The 27133-nt window shown below is 38.2% G+C and overlaps 1 protein-coding gene across 1 annotated transcript; it reads right to left on the reverse strand.

The window, feature by feature from the left end:
* Positions 1-5502: 5502 nt before the first annotated feature.
* Positions 5503-26544, reverse strand: CASP8AP2 (caspase 8 associated protein 2). The gene is made up of 10 exons (XM_015858948.3): positions 26478-26544; positions 25440-25515; positions 24625-24705; positions 22685-22785; positions 21268-21342; positions 19957-20072; positions 15951-18475; positions 10602-13551; positions 8634-8733; positions 5503-8045 (listed from the first exon to the last, which is right to left on the reverse strand). Exons 2-10 carry the CDS (start codon positions 25486-25488, stop codon positions 7989-7991), a joined length of 6054 nt encoding a protein of 2017 aa, XP_015714434.2. The 5' UTR covers positions 25489-25515; positions 26478-26544; the 3' UTR covers positions 5503-7988.
* Positions 26545-27133: the final 589 nt, after the last annotated feature.

Below are 27133 nucleotides of genomic sequence, written 5' to 3' on the forward strand. Positions count from 1 at the left end.
CATTTTCTATTTAATAGGTCATTACATGAATGTAGACCCTACAATTAGTAGTAGAAGATGCAAAGTGAGATTATTCTAAGGGAGACTGAGTTTGGCTATAAGCCACAATACTTCAACTGCCTACACTTTTACTATATTTTCCACCCACCACAAAAGAAGACACTTTTTTTTTCACTTTGCAAATCCACTGCCAACAATAGATTAATTCTACACCTACTCCATTCCTGTCTGCGGCTCTGCTAAAGCTTTGGGTGAAAACAACTGAAACAACTTATAAAGCTTTCATTTATTTAAGAAAGTTTTGGGAAGTATCCTGTAAGTGTGACAGAAATATTTTATATTGTACCACAAGGTGGTAGCATTATTAATGTCACACATTCAGTATTTTCCTGTCTACTAGGCTTAACAGTTCACTTTTTTTTTTTTTTTTTTGCCTTGAAATACAAAATTGCAAATACATATAATTTACACATAACTGTACACATATAGTCATATGAATTTTATTCATAAATTAAGAATGCGTCTAGGATTCGTATCTTGAATTTTGTGCATTTAAAGTCTCTCTGAATCACTGAAACTCTTTCTTGATTATAAATTTTAACATGTGAAATAAATTAAGCAGAAAACACATAAAAGTGCTGTGAAGATCTTTAGCTGTAAGTGTGAGATGATCATTTTAACCACCTCTTTCCCAGAAGCTCTGTGATTCATCACTGATCTACATGCAGTTGCAAGATGTTTGATAGCCAAGCCACCTCTCCAGAATATCTTGAGGGGCTTCAGGTAATGTAGGAAATGGAAATTCACAAATTGTGTATTTGTGAATGCAGCCCACAGTGTTTGTTGTGTTCGTGGAATGCTTTTGCTAACATAGTAATAAAACATTGAAAGCAACTGGGGTCGTCTCTACCTCATAGTTCTCACTTAAATTTTATTTGCTAATATACTTTTTAAGGCTTCCAGATTCCAGAAAACTACAGTCTTTTGTAAAGTGCCATTTTGAGGTTTCTTTAAGTTGGCTTATTATACTGTGATGCTTTCCCTTAAAATCTGTTCATATAGGATCGCAGTGTGAACGTTCACATGCTAAATTCTCTCTATAAAATGAAAAGTAACAGAAGGGATCTATCTCTACAGAAGTTGTAGTTTCAAAGAAATCAGCCAAAATTGCCTTACAACCTTATGCTTCCATTTTTTCCCCACCTTTCCTCTCCCTATTTTTACCTGAGCCATGTGTAACAGAGTAGTTTCAGATTACTGTAAGAAGGTGATCTCAAATATCAGTTGTATCACTGTATGACAGAATATATAGTTCTACTGGAGACTGTACATACCTGGGACTTTTCTCCTTATATCATCTAACTACCTTTGTGGCTATCTCAATATTCATATGTGATCAGTTTAAAGATTAAATATACATGCACATGATCAGAATCAGATGGAAATCCACAGTCACTGGCAGAGGAAGCTTTTTTCCTTCTTTCTTTTTCTACTTCTTTTTTTGTTTTCTCTTGAAGTTCATTTAATTACTTTCCAATATTCAGGTCACCTCTATATTATATTTGTGCCAGGATCTATTTAGAGGTGATTTGCAGAGTTAAGTCTTCCTTAATTTTATCAACTATATATTAAAATAGAACTGGAATTGATGGTTAAAACGCAATACGTCACTGCCTGAAATCATTTTTTGTCCTGCAGCCATTACATTTCAAAAGGGGCAATATGCACATCTAACATACTTAAAATTCCACACCTGCCAAAACCCACAAACTGGCCCAGTTGATCCACTGGAAGTGAATAATATCATTAAATAAAACTGCAAAAAATAGCAGCCTTCATACATTTCTGTCTTTACTGAATTATATTTCTTCTCCAAAAAGATTAAAAGTTTAGATTCAAGGACTCTTGTTTTTAATTTGAATTGCTATCAGTCTGATGCTATCTGCCTGTCCTGCACTTCCCTGGGCAGATGTTTCTTTCCTGCTTGCTTACCTTAAGAGAAAGTCTTTGGTTGTTCATTCCTAGAACATGGTAGTAGCATGTAGAGTTGCTGAAGGCTGTAGCTTGGAAAACTTCCTTCACAGTGCTTCTTTTTTTTTCTCAGTGCCAAAGCATAGATGTGGTACTTGGAGCAGACTTCTCTGTTCTTTGCATCTGGATGCTTAGATCACTCAGTCTAAACTCTGCGTGTGTGATTTTAAACCATCAGATTATAGGATGGCGCCTCCAGCCAAAATTATCATGCAATTATTTTAGTCAGTGGCATCTATCAAAGCCATTCCCTTCAGGCTCAATTTATTTGGCAATAGTTTTTAAAGTCCCTATGCATCGTTTTGTTCAGTTCTTCAAACATTGTGTCTCCACCCATATCCTAAATTACATTTTCTTTCGTATAGTGAATAAATGAGCACCTTTTAGAGTCATATACATTCCTGCATTTTCTTTACATTCCATTAGTTTCACTCTGAATCAATGCCAAAGAATCGATCGGTCATGTCCGATTTCATACTCTGTTGCCTGGTGAGTTAATTTGGTCTGCTGGAGGCTGATTCTTTGCAAATGGAGTTGCCTAGACTTAAGTTGTTTAGAAACACAGGCCTTCAATGCAGGAACCTTTCAGTTGGGTTACCGTCACCCTTATAGACCATTCAGGATTTGCATCTGTGAGAGACATGACCTAAAAAAAGATTATGAGTTTTTAAAATAGGATTTCTTGAGACCTTAGATACGAGATGAGGCTCTGATGCTAAAAAAAAATCCACTGCCTATTTCTGCACTTTATGGAAACCCCAAATTATTTTTTCCTTTGACCTTTCCTTCCTCTTGACCTTTGTCAGCACCTCTCTTTTGGGTCACTCTGCATTAGCCAGATTCCTCTGCAACACGTCAGGACAAGATGTCTCTGTCCTTCACCCAAACTTGAATGCTAAGGAGTGAGTTAAAATACATACACTTCTGTCCTAAGAGGTGCAGGACTGTCTTCCACTTCTGTCTCTTCTCCCTAAGGGCTTTCCCACTTGTTCTCAAAATACACCATCCCCAATCTTTTGTGGTTAGCTCAGATCTGCATAGCAATGAATCCACTCTGGCACAGGCTGCTGGTCTCTCTGAAAGCTGTTTGTGTTCAGAGCCTTTCCCCACAGCAAACAAGGTGGCTACAATACCTTTTCTTCATCCTCAGTATAACACAGAAGGTATACAGTTTGTGTATACCTTTCAAATGCTTTAAGGGAGGTAGCACTACACCACTCCATACTCCTGAGAGATGTGTTAATACTCAACCCAAAGAGCCAGAACTCCCAGGGTGTTTCTTACCCATAAGCACCCTCTTTTGCTCTGTTCAGTGAAGAAACTTGAAAACTGCTCAGGTGTGATTTACCCATCCTGATGGAGAACTTGCTTTGCTGCTGCCAGGTGAAGCGGCTGATTGGTGGGTTGGCACGTTTTTCTGCCACCTCTTCTCTGTCTCACAGGTGACAGCACCAGGACAGATAGTATCCATCACTTAGCCCTCATCACAGGCACAGGGTTAAGTGCTGGCATCTCTGGGAGTATGGGAGGTGACAGCAGGCTGCCTAGGGACAATTTGCCATGTTTCTACTTTAGCAGCGTAGTAATTGGTGCTGTTAGAGGATTGCTCATGCAAGCTTGCTAATGGACCATAGAATAAATTACACATGAAGGGGAAGAAAGGCCAGGGTATACGGGATGGTAGTAGGAAAACACAGGTCTTCATGTAGTCTTTTGCATTTGGAGGTGAGAGAGAATTCGTGGTACCCGAGGAAACTCTTGTTATAAGCATAGAATCATAGAATCACTAAGGTTGGAAAAGACCTTCAAAATCATCCAGTCCAACCACCCACCTATCACCAATATTTCCCGATAACTGATGTCCTTCATCATGACATCTGAATGCATAATGTATAATAACAGTGTCGAATAACAGCATCTGTCATAGGTGAAAGAGCTTACAGTGTGAATGCTAGCAGGAGGCAGATGGTTGTGTCTGTGTGTAGGCAGCTCTCAAGCACAAGCCTACCACTTGCCTGCTGCAACCCACTTGAGTTGGAAAAGCAGAAGCATGTCAGAATCTAGTGGGACACACAAGGACCAACAACAAGGAGAACCAGCTGTAGGCCATCATGAAGCCTCTTCTCAGTTTGGTCTTCTCCAAACTGAATAAATCCAGGGACTTCAGATGCTCCTCAAACATTTTGCCCTCAGATACTTCACCATCTTCATAGCCCCACTTTGGATGCTCTCTGATAGCTTTATGTTTTTATATTGATGGGCCAAAACTGCAACCAGTGCTTGAGGCGAGGACGCACAGCACAAGTGTAGCGTGAGGCAATCCCTTCCCTCACTGGCAGTGCTAGGCCTAAAGCACCCCAGAATGCAGTTGGCCTTCTGGCTATTAAAGCCAACTTTGCAACTTGACTGATTTAATAAATTCTAAGAAAGCTAAGAATTCCTTAAATCTACTTCTTGGCTCACTTCAGCAATGCAGTTTTACTGCATGAAGATGAATTGGTAAAGACTATCTTCCATCTGGCTTTAGAACAAAGACAATTAGTTGAAAGAAACTGGAGAGATGTAGAGTGCTGAACTGGCAGCTAAAGCATTGCACTGGAGCTTGAAGAAATGACATTCCACCAGTCTATTATTCTACATAGATAGCTAGCCAGCAACGGCCTATGTAGGCCTTAGAAATCCCTCAACACTTATGATCCCCATGCTTTGTGATGTACACCTCTGTCTCCTCCATAATCCCTCCTGTATGAACTTCGACTTAGGACTACCTTCCAATACCTGTGTCAATTATGATTTTTTGAACCAAATACTGGAAAAATTCGATGAAAGGAGGCATAGGCTACACTACCAAAGTGTATGTGGAGTGAGACTCTCAAACGGATGCCTGTTACTCTTCCAGGGGAAAAAAAAGAAAGTAAATATTAGATTCAAAACTACCTTTTTCCTCAACAAAAAAGGCAATGATTTTGGGAAGCCAGGAGTGGCACGGGTTGTAATTCATAAATGGTTTAGAGGAAAGTTTGTAGTTTGAGGGATATGATTTAACTGGGAAGTATTGGTGATGGTTGGACTGGATGATCTTCTAGGTCTTTTCCAACCTTGATAATTCTGTGATTCTGTGATTCATTAAATTGTTCGATTTCTGATGCACTTAACTTCACTAAAAATAAACAGTATGTAATAGAAGCAGTCATTGTACGAGAGCAGCAGCTGATCCCCTCCATGTTTTTCAGTCAGAACATCAACATAGCTACTCAGTTACACAAGCTAACAGAAGTCAATTTTAGCGCTACTTTACAGCATTTGTAGTTACCCCACCATCAGCCAGCAGTTCTGGAAAAGGTTTTTGTTTGCCTGCAGGTTCACAAATAAGGCTATAGATTTATAGAGCGTAATTTTTGCATACATCCAACAAATTCCCTATTAAAGAACTAAGTCACAAACAATGTTACAAGAACACTCTGAGCCAACTTGAGTTCAACAAGAACGTAACTGTGTGGGTTTCACAGTTTTATTTTTTACATTACTTTTACAGTAAGCAAACTAGTTTATACAAAATAAACCCGGGGCTTCATAGAGTTAAAAAAATCATCTTTGGCTAAACAAAGCTCTATTTTTATACATATATTTATATATATACATACACACACACACAGGATACTTTACATGACAACGTAGGAATCTGTACAAATACTTACAAGAGGCAGAACATTAAAAAAGTTTCATAATTTACAAAAAAAAGAAATCCAAGTCAGAACCAAAAGGTCAACCCCAACCTGTACAGATAAGAAAGTAAATACACACAAACAAGGAATAAATGACTTCATAATAAAATACTGTCTGCTTTTTTGAGACAGAGAGGAAGCACATAAGTAGTGAGGCTGATTTCCTCAGTGCCTTCAGAATTGTGCACATTTTGATCTATAAAGATATGGTTATAAAAATACTCGAGTCTGATTTGTCCACAAACGTTAGTCAGCTTGCAGAGCAGCACTCTTCTTAGAACAAATTCAGTTACATCTAAATTTCAGTAAGTAAACAATTGGAACAAATGTTTTTGAAGAACAACCATGAATAGGTACACAGATCTCCCAACTTAGTGATTTAAGTCGGTCTTGTCTACGCAGCTTAGGAGATGACATTTGCTCACCAAATGCAAATGTTTTAGAAGCAAGCACACAAGATGGAAGACTGCCAGAACTGGCATTACAACCTATACAAGTAATTCCTATTAGGAGCTCCCAAGCGCTGCCTAAAATCAGAACTATCCACTGTTTGGCAATACGACAGTCAGTTCCATGGGTGACATTTACAATATTCCAGAGGTATCAGTGGCAACTTCACTGATGAATTATGTGATGGTTGAACAGACTGAAAAGTCTGTCCTGCTAGTTACTATGTCTCAGGAAGTGAGCCAAAAACCATTATCCAGAAACTCAAAAAGTACTCATTAAATTCTATAAGAAAGCAATTTCGTCCAAATTCAGAGGCAGTGCGTTTAAGTGGGGCTCTTAAATGAAGTCTAGCTCATCTCAGCAGACATTCCAACTAAATGAAGACGACAGCAATGCTGACCATCAACAGCAATGAAACACCAATAAATTTATAATACAAGTGTGACCTGTGCAACTCGTAGGAATGCTTCTTAAAGGAAGGAAGCAAAGCTTTTTAGAAATTTGGGGTAAAGCAGTGATGTATATCTAGATACATACAAAAACAGATACACATTTTCAGTATGTACTAGTAAAACCAGAGGCAGTTATCAGAATCCTTTAAGATGAAACACCATGAATTTCTGATGTACTAAACAATTTGTAACAATGCATACAATTGTTGTTAAAGCATGCTAAATAGACAAGCTTCTCCTGGTTAGTAAGTATAAAGTAACATAAATTTAATTTAACTTAATTGAAACCTACTTAAGAATCTTTCCAAGATGTGGTTTGGAGAAATTTCTTTACATTTTTCTTGAAAGAAGAATATTCAGCTATACAAACTCAGCATGAACTCATTTTAAATGTCAGCCGAACTGCAAGATGTTTTAAACTGCACAATCGTTCTTGTTAAACGAATACTTGTCACTATTTCACAACTTAGATGAAATGGAAAAAATGGTCACTGACTTAATGGCTGGCTCCACTGTGTCACAGCAGTTGGGCCTCATTTTACTTGACTTCAAAAATCAAAAGGTTAGGAGTCTAGTCGAGGCCAACTGTCTAGACCTTCCCCATTATCAATGGAGACAGATGGACATCCTCAAATAAATGAATTCACCTTTTTCTGTTGGAACACTGGAGACATCAAGTGGCTTAGAGAGCACATTTGAAGTTGAAGACAAATCCTATGCTCAGGGCCAAATTTCCTCTCCTTGAAACACACCAATGAGCACTTGACAAAATAATGAAGAAGATACTACGTCTTCCCACCAGGATTCAATTAGCGGATAAACAGCTTCTGGAATTACTGTAATCATTACCTTGGCTTGTCCTAAAACAAAAAAGTCTAACTTCTTAAAGTACCAGTTTTCACATTTCAGCATAACCAAGACAGAATGTTCATCATTTTTCAGCATTATCTAACATGACTCCAAAGAACTGTTATGTTTTAAAATCACAGTCTGACATCACCATACAGAGTACTTCAGCCAAGACAAGCAGGAGCCACCATTTCCACTTGACTGCATTCGCCTCCTTGCTTAAAGAATGCATATAACCAACACGAGATGTCACTCCCTTGAAATGACACTGCACCATTTGTACATGCACATTCCTTCTCAGCCAGATTCCTCTGTATTATTCTGTTGCTCTGGCATCACATTTCAGAGTGCAGCAGATTTATCAGATTTAGTATGCTGACTTGGGTACCTCCTCCTACGCACAACACACAAATACAGTGGTTGCAGTCCACCATTACTGGTACAGTTAAATCCTATAACTACAAAGCAGCATGGTGGTAAGTTACTTGCACTTGGATTTCTTGAATAGCTTCATAAGCTGCTTGAATCTTTCTGAAACCTAGTGGAAAACAAAAAAGGCATGTTATTAAGGCCACAGATTTCCACACAAACATACTGATCCAACACTGTAAGTTCTGTTTGTTTCTTTAAAGAATAAGACTATTTTGTGCTTTTTTGCTTCCATTAAATTTTAAGGGGAGAATTTTGAGAACACCACTGTGTTAAATGGATTTGTACTCCAAGGAAATCTTTCTACACCTTTGATTATGAAAATGCCTCCAGGTATACTAAAGAAGAGCTCACTATTAGTTTAACACGGGCTTCATTCCAATGAGAAGGTCTGACAGGGAAACAACAAAGACTTCAAATCAATTATGACTGAAATTTGCACTGAATGCAGCAGTTTTAAGGTGCCAATCAAACAGATGGTGATTAATCCCAGGACCATAATATTCTGTCAACATATGTTTTTAAAAAGCAAGAACTGGAAAAATCTGAAATTCTTTTTTCAAGAACTCCCCAACAAAAGACATGAGTTAAAAAACAACCCTCTTAATTAGCGGAAGATCTCTCTAGGTCTAGTTCTATGGCAATCATAAAAGTACTGGTGTTATTGTTACAGTGTATTAGAATGGTTATTACATACCTGATTTGGGCTTTTGTTCAGCCTAGTGGCTAAGGAAACAAAGGTTTTACTTGAAGGTCCTTTTCTCTGACATTCCAGTAAAATTTCTCGGTCGTCATTTCTATAGCAAAAAATGGATTTTTGAAGTTTTAAGCCAGATTTGTACATACACACATATAAAAATATACATTTCTGTACATGTAAGTACTTCCAAACTACAAAACATGAATTCAAACAGGAGTGATTAACTGTTAAGAGGACTGTCCTCTTTTCTGACACATATAACAGAATTAGTACAAACAAGCAACAGTGTGATCATGTTATCCTGTAAGGAACAGCAAGATTACTATAAGAGTCAGCCCCAAACCAAAATAATTGAAAATATTTCTATGCTTCTAAAGCAAAAACTTAAAACTTCAATTGAAAGCATCTCCTAAGTTCCAAGGAGACCGATAGTTTGAGGCAGATTTTCCTCAGTATGCATGGCTAGGCAACGAGTGTTAACAAAGGCCTACTGAAGTTCAGAGATTAAACAGAGATATATCCAACTTCCATAAGTTGCCTAATATAGCAAACACACTAAGAGCGTATCTGCAATTCAAATGAGGAAGAAGAGGACCTGAAGACTATTCATAAACATGTCACTGAAACGCAGTTTCTTCTGTTAACTTGTTTAGATATTTGTAAAGTGTATGCAGACACTACATCACTACATCACAGGCACCATGAATCTCTGATTACAATAATTCAATAAACTGCATTTAATTTCCTTCATCCCACAGAATAAAAACCCACCATATTAATTCCTTATTTAAATATTTCAAATATATATTTTCTTAATTTATTTTTTTTTAGGCATAGTTCAAAGATGGACAAAGACTGAGACACAGCAGGCCTGATCATACCCATAAGGAACCTTTTAAACAATATTATCCTATTTCATTGTTTTGCATGCTAAAAAAAAGTCCCAGTAGCTTTCACAGTTTCCTCCCCCACCCCCTCCACTGAAGGAGTTATTTCTTTTAAAAGTCCTACATCAAAACTCTTTTGTATCTGAACTTTAGTTCAGAAAACTATGTCCTGAATGTTTTAGGAGCCTCTACATAAAGCACCGATTTTACAAAGCTGTAGCAAGAACATGAAAATCTGCTAAACAGCTTCTCAAAGATTTCTTTTATGTTCCCACACAATGACTTTGCACCTATATTCACCTTATACAGCCACCTCATTTGTCACACGCATGCTATTAGCTGGGTTGTAACTAGCATATACAGCATGCATTTCCAAACAATGCGTGGGCTGAACAATTGACAAGTACATTTTTGTAGATGGAGGAGTACAGATTCCCAAGCAGAACAGTTTGCTCTTGTGCCTTTGGTGGGGGGAAATCTTTGTCCTTTCTCTTTTATCCAGTTACCAATGCTTCCAGACCTTGTAGAAACAGAGACTTCCATCCTTGCAGAGGTTGGGTGTTAATTTTTGGATCAGCAAGGAAATGGGCAGTGGCACCAAAACCCGTAGCGCAATAAAGCAGGCTTTGTTACATTTACTCATAAGCTTTAAATACAAATAAAAAAATACCCAGGCCACCAAAATATAGGTAAGTGAAATAATCAGTTACAATGTATGGAAGCATTACTCTTTAAGGCAAATCTGACTTAACCTACCCCCCAAAAAAATAACAAAAAGCTGTTCTCTTCCAAAGGCTGCTAACAGAATTTCAGGAAATAAGCTAATTTCTGAAATTTGGTTTCTGCTGGAGAATTCCTAAGAAAAAGAATAAAATGGACTTTTGTATCTTTCAGTGGTACTGTAAGGAAATAATATTCACAAAGTCATCTGGCACAGACAGAAGGAAGCTCCTATACTACTATGAAGTATGTACAAAGTACTATGTTGTACCACCTAAATATCCTTCTCCCCACTTTCCAGCATATCACCTAGATTAAAATACAAAACAAAGGAACAGATGAAATCAGAAATTATTACCTTGTCCAGGAAACTACTACTTCTCCTTTTTTTTTAATGATGTTTTTGGCATACAGACCAGGTGATGATGCACCTGAAGGCAAAGGAGAAGAGTCTTTGCTTTGATGTAGCACATTATTCTTGCTGTGACACTGTTTCTGTCCTGAATTTATCCCTTCAGATTTTACATCACTTCCACTGCTGCCTTCATCTGCTGATTCAGCTTCTTTTCGTTGTCTTTTCAAGTTGGAATTCTCTTCAACAGTCCCCTTTTTCCGTTTTTTACTAGTTTTGTCATCTATGCTTATTTGGCAACCTCCATCAGTATCCGAAGTGGATTTTTCTTCAAGATTACATTCACCTGCTATTGTCTCATTGGAAAGGTCTTCTGTTAAGTCTATGAATGCATCGGAGCACTTTTCCATTTCTTTTTTACCCCTGATTTCTGAGTTTCCTGTAGAAACTTGCTGACTCCTCTTATTTGCAGCAGATTCCACTGCAAAACACAAAGATTTTTTAACACTTTCATCCGTTAAGTCTGACGCTACACTGCAACCAACAGGAAAAGAAGCTTGGGATCCAACACTTGTTCCATCTGTGTTTTCAGATACTTCCAATTTGTGTGTCTGAGGTTGCTCAGAGTCTTCACCTAGGCTTTCAGTGTCACAGGTATGCACACCTGAAGGCTTTTTATGAGGCCCAAGCAAGATGGTAGTTTCTTCTTTTCCAGCACTACTTTGAGACTCTTTCAAAGGATGAGGTAAGGCAGGATTCTGCTCTTTTCTAATGCTGACATAAGGTAACTGATCCATCTTAAGCAGATCGGGTTTGACAGCTTCCTGCAAAGTAGGTGCTATAGCGCTCCGCCTGTCCCTTCCTTTTCCACCATTTCTCATTTCTTCTTTTTCATTCTTAGTTGAAGATGCCCGTGCCTCCTTCAGTAGAGCTGTCTGATCAGATGCTGGGGTAATAGACGGCATGGCTCGCCTAATCTTTACAATGAAATGATCATTGGATTTCTCCATGATTACTGCTTGCATTGGCAGGCTGGAGCGACACTGAAAACCAGGAATAACAGGGCGACTTGTCCACGAGGAAGAACAACTTGATCTGCTGCTAGAGTTATCAGATTCTAAAGCCAAATGAATGTTTTGTTCAGTGGCATCTTCCCCTTCGAGAAGAGCATCCTCACTGTAATGCGCACTTAGAACACACTCAGGAGTTGAGCTAGGATTATTCTCAGATTTTAGGAAGCTGAGATGAGCATCTGATTTCAAAGGTGATGGAATAGTTAAGGAAACAGCCAAATCTTCAAGGAGGATAGAAGAAACAAATGATTTACTCTTTTGTAAACTGTATTCATCTTCTCTGCATGAAGTTGCACTCGTAGGAACTTCAAACATACAGCTTTCATCTAGTACATCTGGATCAACAGACATTTGAAGCCTAGAAGTTAAGGAAGGAGCTCGTATAGGTGAAACAACAGCCCAGCTAATATCCTCTATGGATCGAGATTCTACATGAACCTCCTTCGGAGCAATTCTTTGCACTAATTCAGAAGTGTTAGTTTTGCATTTATGATTATCTGAAAACTGTTTTTCTGGTGTTCTGAACTCCCAATCATGTCTGTCAATGTTGCTACCATTTTTTTCCAAGAGATCAGAACCTTGCAACAAGCTTTTGAAAATTTCACCCATTTGAGCATCACTTACAAGATTAAACGTAAGAGTGGATGCTTGTTGTTCTGTGAGGAGGTCATAACTAAGATCAGACTTGTTAGCATCTCTGAATTGCTGGAATCCTTCTTTTTCAGGTTTTACACCCTTCAATGGAGTGACAGCATATTGCAAGTTATTCTCCTTAGTGGGCTGCACTTTGTTTTGGGAATTCCTTGTGTTATCAATGGAGTTGAGACATTTGGTGAAAGCAGCTTTTGGTGCATCTGTTTTATTTTTCTCGTGGTGACACTTAGGCCTTTGATAATCCACAGACTGCTTAGAAAGAATATATTCTTGAGGTTTTTGAGATCTGACTTTCAGAGACTTTTTTCTAGATGTCTGCACATCATTTTTAGGACTGATTTTGTGGTTTTGTTTTCCTGTTCTTTCAAGCTTCCCTTCTTCACTCTCATTTCCCAGCTTTATCACATCACATTGTTTTACTATAATTCTCTTCACCTTCTCAAATAAGTAGTCAAGCTGTTCATCTACAAATTTCCATAACCGTTTTTTCATATCTAGTACTTGTTGTTCAAAAAGACGGTCCACTATCGCATTCTTTTTAACTTGCTTCAGTTTGGACTCCATAATATCACATATATTCAATTTTAATGTCTCACCTGATGTAGACATTTTGGAAAAGTTCAGATGTTTTATTAAAGATGTAAAATTTATGATAGCCGATTCAATAATTCTGTGAAAATGCTGAACAGGGAAGTGTACCTTGAATTTCATATAACTTTTCCTCATCTGTTTTCGTATAGCTCTGAGCATTTGCATGATTTCTTGTACATTTGAAGGTTCAACTATAACCTGAACTATTTTTTCAAGACAAGTAATGCTCACAGTTTTATTTTTCTTCATTTCCTTTGAAGAACTGAAAGTCTGATTTTTATGTCTCTCTCTGTTCTTCGTATTTACTTTTACAGAAACATTTTTTCCATTATCCTCATTGCAATGTATAGTTTTGTTCTTTTGATTTTGTGGACTGCTGGTCAAATTCCGTGTTTCAGGAGAAGGTTTTGGTCTCGACTTCTTTGGATTTTCAGAGCGTCCTTCTGATTTAGATTTTTCCTCATCTTCATCACTACTTATGATTTCTCCTTCTTCTATTTCATCTGAAGAGATGCTCAGCTGGGACTCGATCTCTAAGCGTGCATCAGAAAGGCTAAGAGGCTTCTGATTTTCTTTATTTACCTCCTTTGACAAGTTCTTTGACGGACAGACGACAACTGTACCTTCAGGAATTAAATCTATAAAAAGAAAAGAGTTTGATAATCATCATCAAGAATATAATTATAAGCAGATACTTTTAGAAAAACATGGAGAATTCTATTCTGCAAAGTGACAGTTCAGGACTGTTTCAAACTGTCGATGACAATTCAAGAAGTTTGAGCTATGGAAAGTCTGGGCAGTCCTCATTCAGCAGAATGGGATATACCTGAGCTTCAAAGTGCCAATAAGGACTCAACATTTCATCAAAGATGCATGATCTTTCCTACAAACATACCCATTGAAAAGAGAAAAATCACCAAGTTTCCAGTAGCTTTGAACTTTTCCACTCACTTTAACAACTTTTTTGAATACCACAGAAGCTGAATTTTAACTCTGACACCATTATGAATTGATATTTGCATATAATAGTTGATTACTTTGTAATGATGTTATTACGAAAAGAAAAGGAGCAAAATGCCCTACTGATATCCACATTCAACTAACTTTACAGACAAGAAGGAGCTACTTCAACTCTTCAGTTCTATCAATACACTAAGTTACTGAACAAAGAGAGGCCCATTACACTAGCCACTATATATGTGGTAATTAATTATTGATCCATTTAAGATTACCAGGATCATAAAGAAACACAATAGGATAAAAAGTTGTTGTTTTTTTAAGAGATGTTGAGAAAAACCTCAATTTCAGGTTCCTGAATGATAAAAATAAGGAGTACGTGAAAGGAAAGGCTCTCTCACAATTAAGTTCATTAAATGTTTTAAATTTTTTAGAGACTAAAGAATTTAATAATTACTTAAAATTCAACACAAACACTATTTAATTAAGGACAATAAGTAATTACAATTAGCTACAATGCAAGCTAATTTCCAGTGTATTAAAAGAATCCACTCAAATGTGTATGTATTGATTAATGAGATTTGCAGTTAGTTATAGGCTTGCTGGACACTAGTTAATAAAACTCTCATGTTCAATCTCACATAGATTAGACTGCTTAATGACCTCTAAAAACTTTTTATTTGATATATGACTGTTTCTGAACACCATCTCATTATAAAATAAACTTTAAATTACTGTTTTCAAGCAGTATTTGAAAATGTTTACACAGACTCTAAGGTTGGAAAACAATATTTCTTTACTGCCTCCATTTCAGTTTTACAAGGATCAACGTGTTCTCAAAGTAATCAAATTGGTATTTTGACAAGCTATTAGTACAAAATGAAAGCAGTCAAAATACAGTATTAACATATATCCTGTAGAACAGCAGAGATGGGAGTATTGAAATTCAGGGCCAAGAGAAGCCATGACCTCCCATCAATTTAACACGTGTAAAACATTTGGCAGGTGTGTCACTAGTTAGATCACAAAGACAATTAGGCATTTAACTGCAGAGATGAAAGGCACTGCTTTGCAATATGGCTGTAAGCTCTGGACAGGAATGATTCTTATAGTTAAACCAGAGAAGAACACTTATTTCATATTAATCTGCTCTGCCCCCATGTACCTCCAGGCAGTTCAAAGAATACAAACCACTGTAAGAATAAAATGTAGACCACTAAAGGAATTTGCATGTGAAAGAGTAGCTTTCTCAAATACAAGATACAGAATCTGAGAGTAAACCACACTAACATATGCAAAACAATCTCCAAACCAAACAAACACTATGACTTGAAACACCCGAAAAAGAACTTCACTGCTACTATCTCATTTCTATTCTAGAAAGAAGTCAAAACTTCCAAAAAAACTATTAGATGCAGCAAGACATTACAAGAAGTTTTAAAAATTAGCCAAGGAAAATATTTAAACTTTGGGTTGCCTATTTTCTCTTCCTTTGAGTGCTGTCACCACATTTTATCTCCTTGACATCCTGCTTAGGAGCCAGCTTTTGATTATTGGTATATTCTGGTGTTCTATGATATGTTCTACTTTGTTGTTTTTTTTTTCCCCTCACTGACTGACTTACAATGGTAAAACACACCTAAAAATTTACAGTAAAATTTATCCAAACAGAGATTTTTTTCTTGGCTGACATTCCTAAAAACCAAGTCTTAGGTACTCTCTGCAGCGTTCAGAGAAATAAATGCATACATTCCTGCCTCTAAAATTCCAGAAAGATCTAATATGCAGTCAGAAGTAACAACAGGTAAGGATATATCTATACACATGCATTTTAGACATTTGCATATAAACTCTTATTTCAGCTATTGAGTTTTAAGCACTGCAGTTCAATCAGCTACAATCTTGACTTTGGCACTGAACACTGAACAGTTCTGTGACAAACAAAAGGACTGCTGTGACTTACACAGCTAAAGAAACAATCTGTTTTTTTGAGAAAGCAGTTAAAAGAAAGTAATTTCTGCTTTCCAGGAATGTATCTTTGGTACCTCTATTTCCTAAACAAATTAGAACATATGAATACCTTTGTTATAACTCTTCACAAGACCTTTGCAGGGACTTTCCACCTTCAGTGCTTTTGCCAAAGGGCGTATTGGACTGTTCAGTGGGCTGATGGCCTTTGGAATATGCCTCAAGTGATTGAGATCAATGCTCAGTATTGAACTGTCATCATCAACAGGTAATGGGTTAGGTTCTCTCTCTTTAGTTCTAGGATACATTTCACTGTTTATAGATGAAGATGGAGTTGTACCAATATCAGTTAAGTCCGGCTCCACATCACAAGCATTCTGGTCGACTAATGGTACATCTGTATTATTTAATACAGTTCTGTCAGGTGACTGAGACGCCGTCAAACTAATTCCACAGACTGCTTTTTCCTCAACAGGAGGTTCAAGATTTTCTACAGGCAAATGATCACCATCCTTCACTACTTCCACTGGAGATTCTTGTTTTGTTTCATTAGCATCATCCGCAGCATTACACAATTCCAAGTCACCAGAACTTCTGGCTTCCAGGTTACATAAGTCAAGGTTTTGAGAGTCCTGGTGGGCTGAAGAGTTTTTTGTGTCAGCAGCTAGCCACATTTCATCTCCTTCTACCTTCTCCACTGCTGACTCAGGAAGGGTTGCCACACCTTCACTGTCCAGTTTAGATTGTCCCATTTCTGCTGCTGGCACATTATCACCATGCATCACACATACTGTCACAGGCAAGTTTTCATATTGTGTCATGTTTCCTTCCACCTCCTGAGAGGAAGCTTCAGGGTGATTGAGATCTGTCACAGACACTGCTGAGGCTTCTAATTCAACTAGATCACAGGCCTCTGCTGCTGCTGCTGACAAAGTTTCAGCTGGCATCTCATCAGGAATCAATACCTCTGCTGCTCCCGGCAAGGCTTGGGATTGTACGTGGCCCACTACTGGCTCCTGTAAGGCTTCTGAGCTCACTTCACACGTTGTCACTACTGACAGTGCTTCAGACTGTGCTGGATCTGCTGCTGTAACTATCAAGGCTTCATTTTCAGAACTGATGGAAACAGGAAGTGTTGGATCCACACTAATTTTAGTTGCAGTATCCGGAACTTCTAGTGTTAAATTCATTTGCTCTGCAGCACCACAATTAACAGGGCAGGCAGCATCTACCACATTTGCATGCAGAGTAAGCTCTGTAGTTCCCTCATCTGTAGCCTCTTGGGAAGGTGCTTTAAGTCCACCAGCTGGCGAAAGACATTGCTTTTTTGCAGGAGAAAGAGTTAAATTCAGCTTTTCCATAAAGCTGAGTTTCAAGTCTTTGCTTTTCATCACAGAGTGATTTTTAGTTTGTGGAAACTTATTGTCTTTTAAACAATCTGTAACTCTGGGTGTTTCTTCTGATTTATAGGACTTGTTTCTCTCACTTCTTGTATCTGTTTCTCTCTTAAATTTTTTTGCAGATGAGTGACAAACATCTTTTGCAACTTTTCTTTCACTTCTAGAATGTCTGCTTTCATCCTGATTTTCTCTTTCTCTTTTCCTTTTTTCTTCAGTTCTGTGCTTCTCTGATTTGGAATGTGCTGTTTCCCACTCATATCTACTACTGTTTTCCTTAAAGCGTGCATATTTATGCTCTCTGCTGCTAGAATTAGAAGGTGAAGACTTTCCTTCTCGAGAACTATGATCACTTGCTCCTCTGTCTCTCTTGCAATCAATGTCTCTTCCTGTTCTGGATTCCTCCACACGGCATTTACGTGATTCATGAAGACTCTTTGAATGTTCGTTCTTTGAGTGTGGACTGTTCCCTCTACCAGACCTCCTTGATTGCTCCTGTAATTTTTCATTTGGTTTAATTTTTTGGCTAGAGTTTTTTTCATCTTTATCATGCATTTTAGTGTCTTTCTTCATTACATTCAGCAATCTCTCGCCTGCATACAATTCTCCTCTTGCTTGACATCTCTCTTTACCAGTAGTTTGTTTATCCCAGGAAGAAACACTCTTTTCCACTTTTCTTTCTGTGGATGGGCTGCATTTTACCTTAGTGCTCTGATTTTTTTGCTGCAACTCATTTTTATTGGTCTTTTCTGAGTGAGCTTTCAGCTTCTGATGAGGATCTGAATTCTTTTCTTCATTATCGGTATTATTACAAATACCACTGATGCCAGTGCTTTGTACTTCTCTTTTGTATTTGTTGACATTTCCCCTACCGTACTGTTCATCACTTTTTGTTTCATTTTTTTCCTTTTTGTTATCCTTGCTGGAACTATGGTCATGGTTTGGTGGACATATATGAGTACCATCGCTGCAGAGCTCTTCAGGAGGGTATCTCAGTACATACGGAGTGTTTCTTTTATCAGAGCTAGACTTTCCATTCTCCACACTGTGAGATGAATAACTGTGATACGTATCCTTTGAACAGTCATTTTTCATTCTATGATCCGTCTTTATACTGTCGCCTAAGTCAGAAGATCTGAATTTGTAATCTTTTGTATTACACATCTCAGAGCACCTCCCATTAGCTGATCCAGGAAGATTTGCCCTGGTGAAGCTTCGATGACTGGGAAATTCTGACAGCCTATGTATGCAGAGAAAAAAAAAAGCAAAACTCATGTTAGTATTGTAATTTATTTAAAAATAACTAAAGTCAAATTATAATGAATCCATCTCTTTCTACAAATTTGTCAACCTTTCCTCCAGCGTATGAAGTTATTGAACTACTACTTTATCCTTAGCATACAGTAAAATATATATATTGCATACATATTTTCCAAACTTAATATAAAGAAAGCCATTCCTACATTTCTGCTTCATTTTAAACTATACTGTCAAGATCTTGCCATTACATCCAGATTCACGTGTAGCAAGTTTAAGTATACAAGTTTCTTTGTTTTTTTTTTTAAAACTAACCACTAATTATTTCCCTCAAAGCACTCTTCACAAACAGACAGGAAACTTAAGGTGAAATAATTTATTATAGATCATATATCAGGCAAGGCATATTTCTCATACCTTAGCATGCCACCTTCTCATGATTTTTCATAATGGTTACCTCTAAAATAGCTAGAACAAATATTTACTTTATCAATTTTTATCACTGTCAGGAGTTACTGCAATTGAATTTGAAAGCACTTTAGTGAAGATGAATATTCAAAGCAAGAATATATTTTTTTTAAAAAAAGCTTAGAACACAGACTACTACACTCAAAAGTTTGAAAGTGATTTATTGTATCAAAGCCAATAACTGAATGAATTACATGTTAAAACCTCTTGATCTCAATCTGATAATCTCTCATAATTTTCTTGATTTAGAAAACACTGCAGAGTTGATAAGCATATAGTCTCTAGCAAGTTGGATCACATGATTCAATTTATTTATGACACCTTTTGATGTAAGAAAAATCCAAAGGTCAAACTGAAACGTAACAGATCACTGATGTGGCTGACACTGCGTAACTGACAAGCAGGTCACCCTATATTAAGGCACAAGTCCTGAACCTTGGACTACTAACTTGATTCAAGCAATCCAAAAAAAACCTTGTCATCAATACTGAAGTATCTGAAAATCTTTCTTGTGTTAGGTCTAGTAGAAATTAACAAAAACCTTCTAACTACTATCTTCCACCACTGGAGAGACTGTTTTCACATCTTGCCATGAAAACAAATAGTCTCCTTTATTTATGTTCATTTACTACTTGAAATATTTAAAGGAATTCATCTGTCTGTGACTGTAAAACACAGTAGTTTCAAAGCTGTAACATACAAAACATCTGCATTTAAACATGCTAGGTGGTAAGAAAACCCAGATGGAATGGGTGACTACACAAAACAAAGAGAAGAGGTCACCCTTTGTATCTTGACCTCTAAATTACAAACCAAAGAGTTTACCCAGGAAAAAAACAAACATAAAAAACCATACCTATTTCCTCAGACTGTAATAGTACAAAGCTACCAGATTACTTACTTCATAATTACTTCATTTAAAATACATAAAACGTTTGTAACAAGTACATAAACAAGATCAGTCACGAAACACGAAGTTCCACTGTCTAGCTGTACCTTTGATGGAGCTTACTGATTTCTTCATCCTTACGGTTAATTTCCACTCTTGCTGTTTTGATAAGTGCTGAAATATTTTTTTTAAGAGCCTGGTTTTCATTCTGTAGAATTATATTCTGTTTTTAAAATAGCGAAAGGAGTAGGAAGAAAGAGAGTAAATGAGAATTAGCCTGGAAAGTCAAACATGCATCAAGGCATACCACAGGACAATCATTAAAATAAATAAATAATAAAATCCTATCTTACGTGTAAACTGACAGTAGAACACACACAAAAAAATGTTTTGGAGAAGTCAGAATTGCTGAGACCCACATAAGGGTGTTATTATTATTTTTAATTATTAAGAAACAGTAACAACAAAACATCACTCACATTTCTGTTTTTGTGCTTGGTAATTACTTGCAATGTAGTTAAGCAGACAACTTATTAAAACTGAAATGTGCAAAAAAAAAAAACCCAAAAAAAATACCACAAAACCCAAGCAAGTGAATAGGAAATCACAGAGCTAAAAGACTGCAATACTCCTTTTTGCTTCATTCTTTCACTCTACCTGTTGCTTGCACAGTCACCACACTGAATGCAGCTTTAAGCTGTTTCAGAGAAAGACAGAAGATATCTAATACAATTCTGGGTGCCCTATCATTCTAGCATTTTTAGATGGAACATTCTAGAATCTTATTTGACAATTCTAGATACAGCCCCTTTTAATCACTGTTATCAGCAAAGCCTGCTCTAAAGAACAGACAAATTTTGCAGAAAACAATTCAGAAGTGTCACAGAGCAGAAACTGCTCACAATTCAAAGCTTTAGAATCTTTTTGACTTATCTACAACACACAGTAGAGCAAGATGCAGAATTGCCCAAGATAATATAACTATATGGGTTGGCACAGCGCAGATACCAGCCCTATGTGAAGAGCAGGTCAGCTTTATCAAAATGGTACCTGCTCAGTACAGCTATCTTCTTCCAGTTCTGACAGCTTGGGCACTTTGCAACCTCCCTACTGCACTACAGATATATTTTAATGAACCAAAGAACTTTCTTCATTAAGTATTTATTTGACGTTTACTTTTTAATCAGAGATAGAAGACAACTTTTAAAGTAATTCAAATGTTACAGTACATATTACTGTAAAACAAGCAAAATTGACTGCTGGTTTTGTCCTAATCAGTGTCCTAATCAGTTTACAGATGTGCATTACAAACCACCTGCCTAATTAATTATGAAAAGAATATGAAATCAATTCTCTCAATGCAACATTCAGTTTGCTTTACATAAATCTTGACAATGTTGCCCTTTGATCTACAGTACCTGTGCCTGTATTTCCTTCAGTTTCTTCATCAGCTCTTTAATTTGCTGTTGACATTTTCCATATTCTGCCTGCAACTGTGAAAGAGAAGAATTCTCAGTACAGAAGTGGGCTTAAATTACACAAAAAGTTACTCTTCTAGATTATTAGTTTGTTAACATCACAATTCATATTTCAAAGCTCTGCTTTTCCAAAACTACAACTCTAATACCAATATTAAAACAAAAAGCTTCAATACACTCCAACAGGCATAAAATTCAATAAAACATCACTGGCACTCACATAAGAGGAATCACAGAATTGCAGGGATTGGAAAAGACCTCGAGAGATCATCAAGTCCAACCCACCAACAGGAAATCTATGTGTGCTTGTCCAACTGTCACATGCCAGACTGGAACAGGAAGCCATACAATTGTGAAAGTAAAGACAAGATTGTGTAAAGCTAGCAGCTCTCAGGAGCCTTACAGATAGAAACTTTATCAGATTTTACATAATACAAAATAATTAAGTTAATTCATAATCATGATAGAAAGTTAACTAAAACCAAACTTAGACTGAAAGACATAGACTGCAAAAGTCCTGTTGTTGTTGAGATCACAAAATTAAATATATATGTGGTATGAGCTTTTCTTTAAAATTTAGATACTTACTTCCTTATTTATTGTTTCTGACAGTGAATTGGTCTCAAATGTACAAATTGACATTTTCATCATTTAGCAGACTACTGGATGTTTTGTTCCTGCTTCTTCTCCAGTGTATTTTAGCTGTGGATGTCTTTACTCTGAATCTTGGGATTATGCTTAAGACTGCATTTTATGAACTTGGATATGTAATGTTACATGAGTAAGTCTTCTCCTGATTTACTATAAGCAGTTACCTTATGCATAATTGCCTTTAGTCTCAGGGACATATGAGATCAATTCACACTCTACCTGCATCAGCTAAGTAAAAGTTCGTACAAGAAATGTCAAGACAACCATTGCACAGAGCGTTGAACAGATATTTAACAAGAAAGTACTGATACAACTGTATGCAAAAGGATGTTAAATGAGAACAGCCTATCCCATAGCTAGAGTAAAAAATTTACTGATTCTGCTAAACTTGATGACTAGCAGCTTATAAACAAACACATGATTTTATTAATGGGCTGCCCAGGGCTTGGGGAAGTGGTGGAGTCACCAACCCTGGTGGTGTTCATGGAACATTTGGACACTGTGTTGAGGAACATGGTTTAGTGAGAACTATTGGTGATGGGTGGATGTTTGGACTGGATGATCTTGTAGTTTTTTTCCAACCTTGATGATTCTGTGATTCCTTTATTTAAAAGTGTTTTTCCTATCTTCCCAATAACGCGAGCACACTGGCAAACCTTTCTTGCAAGATAACAAAAATTCATATTTTTGTTACATTAATTCACACCTCATTGTAAGATGCTTCCTTTGCAGTTCCTTCTTCAATTAAGATCTCATCAAACAAGTTTAAACTGTTGCCAGCTGGTGTTGAATTTGGAGCAGAGTTGTCTGTAGAAAGAAAAATACATCACATAAAGGAAAAACACATTTTTTATGTAGATTGCATTGTATCATAGAGAAGATTATGACCTTATCTGAAGAAATCCCCACTTTGGACTATAACATTTGTATTAGGCTTTACTGGAAAAACATGATCCAATATACATCAACAGACAATATAACGATGAAATCTGAAATTCAACTTAAAAACACTGTTATAGAGAAATTATAAAAAACCCCTAAGAACAGAGGTGGGTGTGTTTTGTGACTAAGTTGTTTGAAGTCAAAGGAGGGCTAACTACAATAAAGCTTTCTAAATTACAAAGCAACAGTTCTAAGCAGTGATCTACGGTTCCAGAATTCCAGTACTGCTAGCTAGTAGAAAACTAGAATAAATATGTGCACGCTACAGTTAATTCAGATTTGATCAGACTTGTCTGTTGAATATTTGCAGTTGAAAATCAATTAACATTAAAAGGAATTCTCAGAATACAAACTCAGAAACATAGATCTGCTGATCAGAATGAGATGGGAAGAGGAAACAAGCTATTATAGACTTGGTATGAGGTTGAATATAACGCTTCTTGTGCTGAATGTGAAAGTGAAAATGTCCTGAACTGCTTTATGTTCCCTCACAAAGATTAACTCCCATGCTGTAGTTCCAAAGAAATAAATAGAAAAATAAAAACCACACCCACATTATTTAGCTAACAGTGCTCTTTCTTCATTCAGCCTGTGCACTCTGTTTACCAAATACACGTTACTGACAGGAACAGATTCATGACACCTCTGAAATACAATTTGCATTGGCCTGAAATTAATTTGCACTCAAACAAATGAAGTCAGCTATCAAAACTGCTTCAACCCTTTGGACAATACTGTAACACAAAGAGTATTAGCACAATGCAAGAAGATGCGTGAATAACACCTTGCTTGCATGTAACAAAGGTCGCAACAATCTCCCTTTCAAATTAAAAGGAGATCCTTCAGATCTAGACTATATCAAATCATTGGTGATGTATGTCATGCCTGCATTGCTTTATCTTATTACTACTTGGATCATTTCTACAACAGTGTATCTCAGTATCTGAAATAGGATCTAAGAGAATACTCTTAAGTGTGGTAACAAATATAAAATGGAAAGAAAAAGATGTATAAATGTTTTGCATCCATAGGATGCAGTATAGTCCTTCCATAAACATTCAGTGCATTCACAGATGTTAAGGACAACTGAGAAACACTTGTTTAAATACTAGAAACTGCATTTCATTAAACTGCCCTACAAAAATCCAAAAAAAAAGGAACATACTGAAATTTTGTTTCTTTCTTACCTTAAAAGAAGTTAAAAGAGGAAAATAACTTATGTTAGCATGTGAAATTTCTTTGAACATTAAAGATTAAAAGGACCTACTGAAAGCATTGTATCACACAAACTATGTTTTGGAGTTCTCATTGGTGATTTAGTTATCAGTGACTGTTGGTTCTGGTCCTGAAACTATTTAAGAAACATAAAAGGAAGGTGTGTTTTCCAAGGCAAAACGTCTAATAGCGAGGCACAGACAGAAGAGCTGAAGCTTTTCGGCACCCTTTCATACACAAGACTCTTAACATAACCAACACTAAATGAAAACTATACTATAATCACTTAGGTAACATACTCATGAATTCTTAGCTGTGTTTACACAGTGTATAATGTGTATGCCTTGAATTTAAGTAAGTAGGTCACTGAAGCACATGTCAGCCCAGCTAAATGTAAATTTTATGCTAAATGTTGTCTTACTTGAAACCAGCCAAAAAAGCCACAGACTATGATGCTTCACCCCAATTAACAAGATTCATTCAACCTACCAGGAACTGTCAAGCCATTGTCCAAACCATCATAAATATCCACTGAGCTCTCATCACCTTCCTTAAAGGGGGATGCTTCAACTAAAGTAAGAAGAAAAAAAAACGGCAACAAAATAAGCCTTTTATGAACTTCAGCTTCTAGCTTTCTACATATAGCCATGATCCCAGGGCACTACAGAACAGTAGTAGAAGTAGTTTCTATGGAGAAACAGTCTCTAGCCATCTGGGAGCAAATAAAGTTCTGTGATCAATTCCTAAATCTCACAAGACCTGCACATAAAGCAAATCTATGGCTATAAGTACAATTTAGAATCAAAAACTGCAGGAAGTATTATTACTTTTAAGAAAAATACCAACCAATCTTCTGAGGCCGGGAATTTCTCAAATGCATCAGATCAACAAACTGCTGAGCTGGGCATGAAGTTGGAGCACCTTGAATGTTTATACTGGATCTGAAGGCAAGGCATTTGTCTTCAAGAACAAAAAACAGAGGACCGAACCTCTCAACTTGCCCAAATACAGAGAAAGATGATGGAGGTTAAATCACATGCTGTAACGAAGAGGTGAGAGGCCTGTTACAGACACCCTCTCACAACACAGAAATCCAAACGTTAGGGTGGAAATGCAATGTTACTGATGTGATATGGCTCACACCGAGACTGTTTCACGCCATACAACTACAGCTTACCAGCATCTGTCCCAATTTACATTATTTCTGTTTTGTTTTTATCAAGTACCTTTCAGACCTATGGACTTTTGTAATGCTCCTTGTGTTATTTCATTGCCAAACAGAACATGGTGAAAACTCATCTTACCAGCACAGCGGGTATCAAACAGTCCCAGTCCATCCTCATCTGCTGCCATGATACAAACTCCCTACAGCTTCCCCATCTACAAACAAAAAGAGAAGAGATTAACCAACAGTTTAGGAACATCACTGTAAAGCAGAAGCACGTGGAAGAACTTCATTTACACCTGAGCCACCTGATCTTTAACAAAAGACAAAAACAAACTGTCAAAACTCTTACATCAAGGTAACATGCTTAGATTTTCATCAGGAGTGAAAACAAGAAGTTACCCATCCCATAAAGAACCATTCTGATTTTCAGAGTGAGGCCTTCAGCACTATCTTCATTCTTACATAAACATCCTACAAAGAAACTTCGTCATGAGAATGAGCGCCAGGCCCTGCTAACAGGTCTGACCGTATTCCTTCCCCAGCCAGTCACACCACTGTGTAACTCAGACTTCCCTCCTGCTGCCCAGCACGCACAAACCAAACTAAGGGGCAGCTCCGTGCCTTCCACCTGTGCTCTGAATCAGAATTATCAAGGTTGGAAAAGACCTAGAAGATCATCTAGTCCAACCATTACCAATACTTCCCGGCTAAATCATATTCCTCAGCACCACATCCAAGCGTTTCTTGAACACTCTCATGGTCGGTGACTCCACCACCTCCCTGGGCAGTGCATCCCAATGCCTGACTACCCTTTCTGAGAAGAAATACTTCCTAATGTCCAGCCTGAATCTCCCCTGGCGCAGCTTAAAACCATTCCCTCTAGTTCTATCACCTGAAGCCCTCTCACAGGGTTCGGGCACCCCATGGCAGCAGCACGGCCCAGCAGGGCAGGCCCCATCCCTGCCGCCGGGAGCAGCCGCAGCCTTTCGGCCTCTCACCGCCTCCCGCCCGCCCGAGCCCCGTCTCGGGGTGGGGAGGGCCTCGGGGAGCATGCGTTCGGGAAAGGAAGAGCAGCCCCAGCCGGCCGAAATTAGGGTGAACGTGAAGGAACAGAGCGATACCCCACAGCACTGAAGGGGAAGGAGAGAAAACAGGAAAGGAAAAGCGAACCCACCGGTCAGCACCAACCCGCGACGCCCCACAGGCCGCCGCCGCCGCCGCCGCCGCCGGTCCTGCAGGCCAGGCGCCGAGGGGGCGGAGCTTACAGAGGCGGCAGCCAATAGGAGGGGACGCAGCGCACGTCCCGCAACCGCGACGTCCACAAACCCGCCCCTCAGCCCCGAGCAGTTGGCGCCAAAGTGAGGAGCGCGGGGCGGCCTCGCTCCGTCCCCTCAGCCGCAGCCCCGCCTTTGCTTAAGGCAGCGCCGGGCTCCGCGTTAAGGCGCTGTCAGCCCGCGCTGAGGATCGCGGTGGTTCCCCGCTCTGCAAGGACTGAGGGCAGCTCATGGCAAGTGGGGGCGCCTCCGGTGGCGCAGTGGTTAAGGACGCCACTTTGCAACACCGGAGACCCGGGTTCGAATCCCCCCTGTGGCGCGCAAGTGGTCGAAGTGCCGCTACACAGGGATCGAATCCCGGGGGTTGGACTCGATGATCTCTAAGGTCCCTTCCAACCCGCACCAGACTGTGATACTGTGATACCTCCTACAGGCCCCATGGCAGGGGAAATGGTTTTAAGTTAAAAGAGGGAAGATTTAGGTTGGATGTTAGGGGGAAGTTCTTCACTAGGAGAGTGGTTAGGCCCTGGAACAGGCTGCCCAGGGAGGTTGTGGA

Source organism: Coturnix japonica, chromosome 3, assembly GCF_054131305.1.
Source record: "Coturnix japonica strain WE chromosome 3, WE-NBRP24, whole genome shotgun sequence".
Lineage (NCBI taxonomy): Eukaryota > Metazoa > Chordata > Aves > Galliformes > Phasianidae > Coturnix > Coturnix japonica.

Coding starts and splice junctions, on each gene's coding strand:
- CASP8AP2 (XM_015858948.3), bottom strand. CDS start 25,488: ATGGCAGCAGATGAGGATGGACTGGGACTGTTTGATACCCGCTGTGCT. Junction 21,343..22,684: donor AGGAAGCATCTTACAATGAG/GTGTGAATTAAT, acceptor TCTCTTTCACAG/TTGCAGGCAGAATATGGAAA. Junction 8,046..8,633: donor TGAACAAAAGCCCAAATCAG/GTATGTAATAAC, acceptor GTTTTCCACTAG/GTTTCAGAAAGATTCAAGCA.